The sequence below is a fragment of the Symphalangus syndactylus genome, chromosome 7, assembly GCF_028878055.3.
Source record: "Symphalangus syndactylus isolate Jambi chromosome 7, NHGRI_mSymSyn1-v2.1_pri, whole genome shotgun sequence".
NCBI classification, from domain to species: domain Eukaryota; kingdom Metazoa; phylum Chordata; class Mammalia; order Primates; family Hylobatidae; genus Symphalangus; species Symphalangus syndactylus.
In genome coordinates this window covers 78848167-78860655 of record NC_072429.2, presented here as the reverse complement: position 1 = coordinate 78860655, position 12489 = coordinate 78848167, and the positions used below count along the sequence as shown (strand labels likewise).

Below are 12489 nucleotides of genomic sequence, written 5' to 3'. Positions count from 1 at the left end.
CTCTACAAAAAAATTTTAAAAATTAGCTGGGCATGGTGGTGTGCCTGCAGTCCCAGCTACTTGGGAAGATCATTTGAGCCCGGGAGTCGCAGTGATTGAAGATTGCGCCACTGCACTCCAGCCAGGGCCACACAGTGGGATCATGTCTCAAAAAAAAAAAAAAAAAAGGTGGCGGGGGGAGAAAAAAACGTCAATATCATTTAATTGTGCAGACGTCACAAGAAATTACCCTTTTAAAGGATGGGTAGACTCAAATCAGAACTCGTAACAGTTGCTTTTTCTAACTACTCTATCACTTGAGATTGTATCACTCTAAAGCCCAGCTATCAAATGGGATATTCTCCTTATTACAAATCCAGGACAGGCACATAATTTTAAGATTAATTGGTATAGAAAAATAGACTAAGAATAAAGAATATATACAGGATAATTAAAAATGTAAAGTTCTATTACTAGATCCTTGTTGTTTCAGACATATTAGGGCAAGGTAACTGAATGCTCTCAGGGTTCACTGAAATTTTCCATCCTTAAATAAAATAACGGGCAGAAGATAGAATCAAAATAGAATAATGCATGTGCCTAAGGATCTTCAGATTAGCAAGGACAGGAATTATATCCACTGGATTTAATTCCACCTTTAATGTAATTCCTTGGACCAGGAACCTTTTGGCAATAGGAATATATCCAGAATCTTCCACAACTATTGCCACCCTGATTCAATCAATCATGAGCTCTAGCCCCTAGACGGTCTTCAGTAGCCACCAAAAACTTGTCTCTCTACTTCCACTGTTGCCTTCCTAGAGTCTGTTCTCAGCAGAGAAATCACAGATTCTTTAAAACACTACCTTAAGTCAGGTCACCACTCAGCTTACAAGGCTGCAAAGACTACCCACCCTTACAGTAAAAGCTAGAGACTTTCAATATCCTCCAAAGCTTTACCTGGTGGAGCCCTAGCTTCCAACTGCCCTTTCCTTTCAGTCACTCTATTCCAACTATACCGACCTCTGTTCTGTTCCTTGTCCATGATAAACATGCTCCCAATTCAAAGCGCTTAAGCTTTCCTCTGCCTAAAACACTCCTTGCCAAGATACAGTTCACTCAAGCAGCAATAATACATTTTCCTCCCATGGGCATCATGGTTTTAAAAGTAAAGAATGTTTACCCAAATGGATCTCCTAAGAATCATTTCCCATATATGTTCCCAGACATGCTGTCCCTCTTAAAAATTAAGATAACTTAAGATTCCTTTTTGGTGAAAGTCTTAATACCCAACAAAGTAAAAATGTCTCTAAAGTATTTTAAAACCGCACATCATTACTATTACTGTAAACTGTGCTGTATTTGGAATACCTTCACCAGTTTTTGATGTAAAGAAAGCCCCCTGAACCCACAGCTACATATAATTCAACTATAAGTCATTATAGCTGCACCTAATTAGTATTTGGGAGTAAGTTGTAAGAATCCTAAAGTGAAGCATTTCTGTGTGAGGGATAAAGAATGGGACAGAGGTGGTAGCCTGGAGGTCAACCTACTGTTAGTTTCACATTTCTAAACAAAGTTTGAGCTTTATGATCCATATTTCTTGTCTAAATCAGTACAAAGTCAAACTCCTGTGCGTATCTTACTTGCCTTGGTTTTTCTATTGTCTAAGACATATGCCCTACAATTACTTATAGAATAAACGTTATCTAGCAAATGCCAATACGTATTTCTGACTTGCTCAAAATACTTGGAAAACTAGCATCAAAAGACACGTTAGATGTTCTAATATCTACAATTAAATATTATTCACAACATATAATAAGGAAATAGGCCAGGCACAGTGGCTCGTGCCTGTCATCCCAGTAATTTGAGAGGCTGTGGGAGGATCGCTTGAGCCCATGAGATTCAGGCCAGCCTGGGTGACAGAGCGAGACCCCATCTCAAAAGAAAAAGGAGACAGAAGAATATCCCTAAAACCATTTGTAAACCGAAAATCCAAGATTCAACATCCATGATAACAAGGAATGAATACTCTATCTGGAATACAAAGTGGTAATTCAAATTACGCAAACCTTGCCCCAAATTTCTTTTATCTCTCCTAATTCTTATAACAGAGAATACTTGTAGGAATTACAAGAGTGGCCTAAATAAAGATACTGTCATTGTAATTCAATACACTTAAGGATCATTAAGGTCATTATAGATCTCTTCAAAATGGTGCTTACTGATCAATAATATCCTTCTGGGTACATTATTCCACAATAGAAAACTAAGGAAAACGCAATGTAAGTTTTTGACATCAAAATCATCAAGCAAAGGCTGATCTCAGATGCAAAAATACCAATGAATCAAAATCTCCCCTTTAAGAGGAATAACCCTGTATCAAAGGTTTACAAATTTAAAATTTTACATATGAATTCACACACCCCTAATTAAACCCATTCTTGGACTAGATTTCAAAACTGAGAAAGCAAGTGCAGTAACATCTTGCGCTGTTGGCGATTTTCTGTACAAGCAAAAAATCTTTAAAATTCAACATATCTGACGTACAAACTGCTAATTTCAAAACTTGTTTTGTAAATTCTTTTAAACAGTCAGGGGAAACCACCTTAAGGCGGTTTCTTCAGAAATGTGGCTTTATTTTGGTCAGTACATACTGAATTCAGAGCCCATGACTACTCTTTGTAACAAGTACCTCACTGTCTCTCTTCTCACCAACTTTGAAAAGAATTCCAAAGCTAATAAAATTGAAACAAGCAATAAACATTCATATCTATCTTCAACAAATACTAGTTTTGTCAAGTTTTTATGTACACACATACATGCTTTCTATGCACTATTTGGAAACATGCATGCTCGTAACTTCAAGCCTAAATGCATCTTCTAGAACATGCTCCTAGATAACCACTGTATAAGAAATTTAAAATTGATTGAATATCACTTAACACACACTACATATTCTAATTTCCAGTTGGCCCCCAAATGTCCTCTTTAGTCATTTTTTGTTCCCATGATCTAATCAAGATCCATGCTGCACTTCAGTTTACTTCCTTGGTCTCCTTCAATCTAGTGGTTTCCCCACTTGTCTGTCATAACATTAACATTTTAGAGTTTGGACTACCTGTGGTATACACCGATGTCTGGGTTTTCCTTTGTCATTAGATACAAGCTAAACAGTTTCTCAAGAATACTGCATAGGAAATGTTGTATGCCAGGTGGTACATCAAATCAGCCAGCCCTTAATTTTAGTTTGTTCTCTTATTAATGACACTAAGTTTAATCACTTAGTTATGACAATCTTCCTCAGATCTCTTTATTGTAAATTTACCTTTTCCCCTTTGCAAGTGGAAATCATCTATGGGAATCTATGAGAATAATTTGAGACCATGTGAATATGATATTCCCCAACAACCTTTCACCCAATCATAGTGGGACAAGCCCGTTAACAGTGGCTTAACATCCACTGATGATTTTGAATTATTTCCTGTGGGGGTTGCAAAATACCTATTTTTCCAATTCTATCATTCTTCTATCAGCTTGGCATTCTTCTGTAAAGAATAACTTTCTTTTACTCTATTTTATTCATAACATACTCATGGATTCTTTGTTTTTATATTCATCAAGCTTCCTCCAATGCACTGCTGATATCACACAGAACTAATCAACATTTTCTATAACCATTAACTACACCATCATTTTGCATAAAAACTAATTAAAATAAAATCAACCATTATTGTAATTACCATTTCCGTTCCATATCTATATACCAGCAGGAAGCCATAAGGCATATTAACTCAATTACTTTTTATATGTAGGAGTTTTTAAAACTAATGACTCCCTCAAACATACAAAACCAGAAACATCAATTTGCATTTACCAATTTTCCAGTCATCATAAACATAGCTACCATAGATTGAAAGTAGTTATATACAATAGAACCCCCTTATGGGAGAGAAATTACAGTAGGCTGCAGGTAAGATGTAACACTTCCCAATCTTAAATGTACTGTTGCTAAAATCTTACTGTACCTACCAGCATCACCTCCATCTTGACTAGTGCCAGCTTCAGCCAATAAATTTGCATTCACATTCCTATCACCATCTGGCCCCGAGAGTAGAGCACCATCTAAATCTGAAAAGGAAACATAGAAAAATTTATCTACAAACCACACCATAGCCACCACCCAAAACATCACTCTTTCTTGGAACTGTTTCTTAAATAAAAAGTACCATCTGTAAGTAATGAATTATCTACTGTGTTCAATACTACAAGGCTCACAGAAGCCTAAGACATGTACAGTGAGTACAGTGTACTGGTTAGGATGGGCTGTAGAACCAGGGTGAATTAGGTGCCACTCCTATTTCTGTTACAGGCTATGTGACCATGTGCTTTAGGTTCTCCCTAATTTACATCCACCTATATCGTAGATGTGATCTAGGAATCTAATTGGATAATATAACAAGCCAAGTGTTACAATTATGGTACTTGGCACTCAAACAATACTGCTAGTACTAACTAGTAAGTACTAGATGTATAAAACATTGTTGGTGCATCCATATTGGTTCAGAAGTGAAGAAGACCAATTAAAGCTAGACTGCTTGGCTGGAAGTGGTGGCTCAGGCCTATAATCCGGCACTTTCAGAAGCTGAGGTGGGCGGATCGCTTGAGGCCAGGAGTTTGAGATCAGCCTGGTCAACATGGAAAAATCACACCTCTACAAAAAAATACAAAAATCAACCAAGTGTGGTGGCACACACCTGTAGTCCCAGCTACTCGGGAGGCTGAGGTGGGAGGATCCGCCTGAGCCCGGGAGGCAGAGGCTACAGTGAGCTGAAATCACACCCCTGCACTCCAGCCTGGGGCGACAGAGTGAAACCCTAACTCAAAAAAAAAAAAAAAAGTTTTTGTCAGAATACAGAATATAGATGGCAAATAAAACCATGGGAGTGAAACAAATGAGACAGTGAGAAAAGATTAAGTATACTGAAGAATCCTAACATTTAATGAGTTACAAAAAATATATAAAAGACTTTTAAGGGAAAGTAGTCCACTTTGCCAATGCTCCCTAGAATTCAAGATGAGGGCTAAAAATGGACATCGCTTTCATTCAATAAGCACCTAGGATGTCACTGGTAATCTTGCTGAGCGATACTGGTGAGTAGGTGGGGCAAGCAGAAAAAATAAAAGTGGTCTGTGTTCTGAAGAGAAAAGAAGATGATCAATTAAGAAAAAATACTGACAATCTTTTTGAGAAATTTAGCTATAAAAGGGAAGCGTGAGAAATAGGGTAACGATTGATTTTTTTCTTAAGAAATTGAAAGTTAATTTTTTTGGAGACAGGGTCTCCCTCTGTCCCCCAGGCTGGAGTGCAGTGGCACGATCTCAGCTCACTGCAACCTCTGCCTCCCAGGTTCAACCGATTCTCCTACTTCAGCCTCTCAAATAGTTGGGACTACAGGTGCACACCACCACACCTGGCTAATTTTTGTAATTTTTTGTAGAGACAGGGTCTCACTGTGTTGCCCAGGCTGGTCTTGAATGCCTGGGCTCAAGCAATCCTCCTGCCTTGGCCTCCCAAAATGCTGGGATTACAGGCATGAAACACAGCACCCAGCTGAAAATTACATATGTAAATACTGACAGGAAGGAGTCACCAAAGGGAGAAGTTAAAGATACTGCTGAAAAGAGAAGGAATTATCCATTGTGTAAGATTCCTAAGGAGTCTTGCGGTACAGGAGCACAGGTCTGGGTACTTAAGAGAGACAGCAGAGACAAGCAGTGTATATAGAGAGTTAAAGCCAGAACTTAAGGATATTCCACCAGGCTGTTGGCTTCTTTTTTCTCTGTAGGGTGAAATTAGTAGAATGTAGCATTATTGCTTAGAGTAAATGGGTTGGAAGTCAGAACAATGAACAAGTATTTAATGTGGAAAGAACAGTAAATAGATACAGAACTCCTTTGCCCACTCCTTAAGAACGGGGATACTGTTTAGGTATCTAGGATAACAGCTAAATAGGATACTATATAGGTATTTTCCCAGTATTTATTATAATGCATGATAAATAAAAGGCTTTTAAAAATTTTGTTTGCCATGCATGGTGGCTCAAGCCTGTAATCCCAGCACTTTGGGATATATATTATAGTTAAATGCTGGCTTGAATAGTCTTGCCCTTTGCAACTTGTATCACTAAACAAAGTTTAGTTTTAATTCATGGTATCTGAAGAATAATTTGGTTTTTTGGTCTACAATTAAACTAAAACCTATCATGAACTGAAAATATTTAATTGAAATTTAGTGGTTTTATTTTGTATTTCAATAATCAAAAAATAAAATTGGCCAGGCATGTACTAGTCCTAGCTACTGAGGAGGCTGAGGCGGGAGGATGGCTTGAGCCCAGGAGTCCAAGGCTGCAGTGAGCTACAATCACACCACTATACTCCAGCCTGGGCAAGAGTGAGACCCTGTCTCAACAAAACTGAAATAAAAATAAAAAGTACAATTATTCAATTTCACTAGATTTCGCAATCTTTTTTTAAAAAATCATTATTCTGAAATGCAGTCTGTTCAAGGACATTTCTTACAATTCTGCCAAGTGGGTTTCCAAATACAGGTTTCTATTTATGCAAAATTCTATAGTGAATTGTTGAAGGCTTTCCTCAATTCTTAAGAGGCATTTCCTATCTCCTACCCTACCCCTAAAGTATTATATTAGAATTTGTGATTTCTAATTCTACATGGACAACAAGTATAGATCTCCTCGGCCAAAACCTTACGAAATAAATAGCAAGTATATTTGTCTTGTGTCTCTTTTGAAAGGCATCAACTACTTGGTTCTTGATATCAAAACAAATCTCAAAAACAGGTGAGTTCTTCCAAGTTGACAATCTTTTGACAATAGTGTGCTTAACTTTCACGAAGCAATATATTATGTCACTGCTTACCTTATTCAAAACCAGCCAAACCACCTAGCAACTCATTATTAGAGATGTTGATATGAATGGAATAGAAGCCAAACAACCAACCATTTACTTGACACGAATGAATTTTGCTTCATTAGGAAGCACGATAGCAACTCTTGGTCATCATCTTTTTCTCTAAAATTACAAGATTACAAAATAAACTCTAATACATCTGCTTTTGTGATATCCAGTATCTTCCTATGGGAATCTTATGCTTCATTTAAAGGTAGCAAAAAAAGGGCTAAGATTTCTTTGCAAACAGCACAAATCCTTTCTGAAGATTGATTCAAACATTAGTTTCCTTTCCCTTCTTCTCACTACTGCACTTGTCTAAAACACACACACACACACCACACTGGTTTCACAAGATGACAGCTATTTTTCTGACTGGTGGCAGGTACATGGGTGGTAGGTAATATTCAAATGACCAGAGCTAAATGACAAGCCATGTAGGATTTCTTCCATTTTAAAAAATGTCTTTTCTCAGTGAACAGATAATAGCAATCCCTATAACAAAAATGGATTGTATGCATCCAGCAGTAAAATCTTTCAACTTTTTATCAATGAGTAAACTAAGGCTGAGGGAGGTTAAATAACAAGCTAGTGGCAGAGGCCTGCACTATTTAGTAACTGTATTACATTGCTTCCTGACAGTTTATTATAAGCACCAAGCCTCAGGGCCTGGCACATAAGCAGGCAATCAAAAAACTACAATTTGCAATGCTGGGAACATGAGTGCAGAAGTATATTCACATGTACTTTGCTACTGATACTTGATATGCTCTTTTTGTGAAATGAACAAAAATAAACATTAATTCCACTCTGTGTTAAGCCAGCATCCACTTTATTACCTTCCCTTTATTTAACAATACATTCTCCAAAATCTTAAAGATACCAAGGTACTAGCTATCATTGCTCTTTACAGTAATACCTTTTGTCTACTTTAAAGCAACCTCCTCCTTAGAATTCACATTTATATACTTCTCTAATTAACCATGTATTACATTTTAAAAAATATCTTCATGAGAGGTACTATTCATGGAAGGACGGGTACAATGGCTCATGTCTGTAATCCCAGCACTTTGGGAGGAGGCCAAGGTAGGAGGATTGCTTGAGCCCACGAGGAGTTCAAGGCTGCAGCGAGCTACGATCACGCCACTGCACTCCCTCCATGGGTGAAAGACCAAGACCCTGTCTCCTAAAAAAATGAAAATATTACCATAGATTTTTGAAAATCTGGTAACAGTGGAAAAAGAATGAGATGGGATTAAAAGACTGGTCGACTGGTCTAAATCTCAGTCTCTACCTCCCAAAAATGTGCCCATGACCAATGATATTAGTAAATGAAAATATTGAGCAAAGTACAAGACAAAACAAGGTATCATTAAAGACAAGACTAATCTTGGTGCCCTGGTCATGACAGGAATCTTAGATCACGGTGGGCTAGCAACCCTTCCAAATCATGTGCGAAGTAAGTAGTACAGCACCTGCCTGTGAATGCTAAATTAAACAAGACTCAGTTAGAAAGAAGGTTTCCCTGACCATTTGCTTGTGGTTCTCAATATTCCAGCCATTAGGCAAGTGCAGACTAATCCAGATTTTCTTAGAACACAAATACTCTTGAAAAGTTATGAGACAAGACCCTGGGAAAGAAGTTTTAAGAAACAGGTAAACAAGTTGTATGAAAACTCAGACTCAGATCTACTCAACTTCCATTTTCATATAAACACATATTAGCGCAAGTTTCCCTTATGGTGACAGTTTCAGAACTAAAAGTAAATGTGTTCGGTGTTTTCCCACCCCCCAAACAGGTATAGATTTTTTCTCTTCAGTTTTCTCCTTTCAGTGGAGAGTAAATTCAGTCGCAAATGTATTATATAAACCACCCTTTACAGTTCCTGTAGCGGCCTTTTAAACTCAAAACAGCTTCTCTTTCACTCGCAAACTCATTGACAAGTGACTGCCCCATCTTACTTAGACTACATTCAACTGTTTCTTCCTTGCATTATTCCAAAGTGCTGTTATTTCTCCCTAACAGGTCCCCTCAGTACATGCCCCACCTCCAATCCATGAAAAATGCTCTTAAACTTTTTAGTCTTAAATGCAATATAAACAGATCAAATCTCTAGTTAAAAACCACTCACTACTTCAGTCTATAAAACAAGTCACAATTTATTACAATACAAAAATAACTAGTTATACCTATAGACAAGGTGGCAGGAAATTGGAGATGTCCCCACAACACTACCCCTTTTCTATTCTTCTACCCACTTATTCCAATTTCTTCCCATCTTGCAAGTCAACGAATGCTCTTCTTCCCCTCCTAGCAAACTCCTACATAACAAAAGATCCACTCACACTGCCTTCTCTATGAAGCTTTCCCCAACTCTTCTGGGCAGTTAGGACTGTTCCACTGCACCCCGTCATGCATCTTAAATAATCTAATCTTAACATTTATCACATGGCACTGAGTATGTTTCTACCCCACAGTCACCCTATTGTGAATAAGTTCTGCATAAGGGACTCCTCAATCTTGACATTATGTGGCCTATTGCTCAGTGTCTTTAGATTTTAAATGAAAACGTTTCCAAATTTCCTATTATATGTGGAAAGCTATTTTGGAGTTCCCAGAAAGTTGTAACATTTCTGAAGAGTAAAGCTTTGAATGAAAATTTACACTATCTGGTCACCCTACTATATATTAAGTCTGTATCAGAAACCAAAAATTCAGTTCTATAAAAAACTTTCAGGGACTGACATTTATATGGTTTAGACAACTTAACACCTTTAGCAGGAAGAAGTCACAAAAATGCCTTAACTGACCCACATAAGACTTCTACAGCTCTTCAGCTTTATTTTGACCACTTGAAGAGTTTCTAACTTACAGGTAATAATCACCAGTGCAGCAGCCACTTCTTGGGTCAAGTATGATACAGGGAAGGAAAGCAATAGTAAGCAGAGCAAAAGGGGAAAAAGTGACAGACTACTATTTCCATTACCATATGGTTGCGTACTACCATCTTTTAAAATTAAATACTGAAGATTCTTATGCATTAGTGTATGATATAACTCATTAGCTATTATTTATTTTTAAAAATAAGCATCAGGGCTGGGTACGGTGGCTCATGCCTGCAACCCCAGGACTCTGGGAGGCTGAGGCAGGAGGAGAGTTGAGCCCAAGAGCTGGAGACCAGTGTGGGCAACATAAGGAGACCCTGTCTCTATCTTAAATATCTAAAAAAAATTAGCCAAGAGTGGTGGCCCATGCCACTCAGGAGGCTGAGGCAGGAGGATCACCTGAGACCAGGGGTTTGAGGCTGCAGCGAGCTATGATCACTGCACTCCAGCCTGAGGGAGACCTTTTTTTGTTTGTTTTTTTTTTTTTTTTTTTTTTTTTTTGAGATGGAGTCTCGCTCTGTCCCCCAGGCCAGAGTGCAGTGGCGCAATCTCGGCTCACTGCAACCTCCGCTCCCGGGTTCAAGCCAATCTCCTGCCTCAGCCTCCCGAGTAGCTGGGACTACAGGCACCCGCCACCACGCCTAATTTTTTTTGTATTTTTAGTAGACATGGGGTTTCACCGTGTTAGCCAGGATGGTCTCGATCTCTTGCCCTCATGATCTGCCCGCCTCGGCCTCCCAAAGTGCTGGGATTACAGGCGTGAGCCACCACACCCGGCCTCAGAGGGAGATCTTGTCTCTTAATAAAATAAAATAAATAAATACGTAAGTAAGCATCTGGCCTTCAGCACCCTCCCCCAATTATTAGAACCCCCCCCAAGTTACTAATGAAAAATGAAATTAAATTCTGATTTGTAGCTCATCCTTCATAGCATACTCCATAGGATGCCTAAGAGGTTTAGCAAAACACTCAGAATCTCCTAAGAGAATAAAAACTAATCCAGGTCCATAAATCTGTTAAGTGAGACCCTTGGGGTAAGATTTAGAATGCAGAATTTTTCAGATTTTATAGCTATGACTGTAACACCCCATGTGGGGTCTGGAGTAGTACCCTACAATCAAAACATTAATATTTATACAAAACACTAATATTTATACAATAAAACATGAATATTTGCAGGGCGTGCTGGCTCACGCCTGCAATCCCAGCACTTTGGGAGGCCAAGGGGGAGGGATCACCTGAGGTCAGGAGTTCAAGACCAGCCTGACCAACATGGAGAAACCCTGTCTCATCTCTACTAAAAATAAAAAATTAGCCAGGCATGGTGGCACATGCCTGTAATCCCAGCCACTCAGGAGGCTGAGGCAGGAGAATTGCTTGAACCCGCGAGGTGGAGGTTGCAGTGAGCCGAGATCACACCATTGCACTTCAGTCTAGGCAGCAAGAGTGAAACTCCATCTCAAAAAAAAAAAAAAAAAGAAAAAAAGAAAAAAACCCCATGAATATTCACATTTAAGGAAGTAAAAAAAATATAAATAGCTGATTTGTTGCCAAAATGATTAAGAAAAAGCTTTGAGTCCTCAGAGCTTTTAAGATTTCAGAATTTAAAGGTAGAAATTTTACTTCTTTCCAATTAGGGAGGCTGTCTAGGATACACTCAAGGCTAATGTTGTGGCAAAACTGAATGTAAAGCCCAAGTCTCCTTCACCAAAGCCATGTCCCATGGTTTTGAAACATATTTTAGACTGGACACAGTGGCTCAAGCCTGTAATCCCAGCACTTTGGGAAGTCAGGCTGGAGGATCCCTTGAGCCTGAGATCAGCCTCCTTGGCAACAAAGTAAGACTTCATCTTTACTAAAAAAAAAAAAAAAAAAAAAAATTAGCCAGGCATAGTGGTGCACGCCCACCTGTAGTCCCAAGTACTGTGTGGGGCTGATTGCGGGAGAGTGAGGCGGGAGAATCACTTGAGCCCAGGAGGTTGAGGTTTCTGTAAGCCATGATCATGACACTGTACTCCAGCCTGGGTGACAGAGCAAGACTCTGCCTCAAATATATGCCTTATTACGATTTCTTTTCTTTTTTTTTTTTTTTTTTTTTTTTTTGGAGACGGAGTCTCACTTCGTCGCCCAGGCGGCTGGAGTGCAGTGGCGCGATCTCGACTCACTGCAAGCTCCGCCTCCCAGGTTCACGCCATTCTCCTGTCTCAGCCTCCAGAGTAGCTAGGACTACAGGCGCCCGCCACCGCGCCCGGCTAATTTTTTGTATTTTTAGTAGAAACGGGGTTTCACGATGTTAGCCAAGATGGTCTAGATCTCCTGACCTCGTGATCCGCCCGCCTCGGCCTCCCAAAGTGCTGGGATTACAGGCGTGAGCCACCGCACCCGGTCACGATTTCTTAAATCTATCTAGTTTGGATATTCTTTTCTCAAAATAGTTTTCAAGGTACCAAATTGTTTGCTTTTTTACGAAAAAAGCAATTACACAAATAAATGCAAAGCTTAAACCTGATTTCGACTCTACTTGTAAAGATTAATACAAACCTAAAAATGCTGCAAAACTATTTTTCCATCAGAAGTCTAGGTTAAAGAAACTTCCACGTTATTTAAAAGAATTCTAAATTTTATCTTTTAATCAACTAAAATTACCTT

At 38.8% G+C, this 12489-nt stretch overlaps 1 protein-coding gene across 3 annotated transcripts in view; it reads right to left on the bottom strand.

The window, feature by feature from the left end:
- The window catches only part of ZBTB10 (zinc finger and BTB domain containing 10), a 38821-nt gene that overhangs the window by 6017 nt on the left and 20315 nt on the right, over nucleotides 1-12489 (bottom strand). For all 3 annotated transcript variants that reach the window (XM_055286599.1, XM_055286597.2, XM_055286598.2), the window contains exon 3: nucleotides 4015-4113. In XM_055286599.1, the coding sequence (XP_055142574.1) occupies nucleotides 4015-4113 (99 nt within the window). The remainder of the gene's footprint in view (nucleotides 1-4014; nucleotides 4114-12489) is intronic.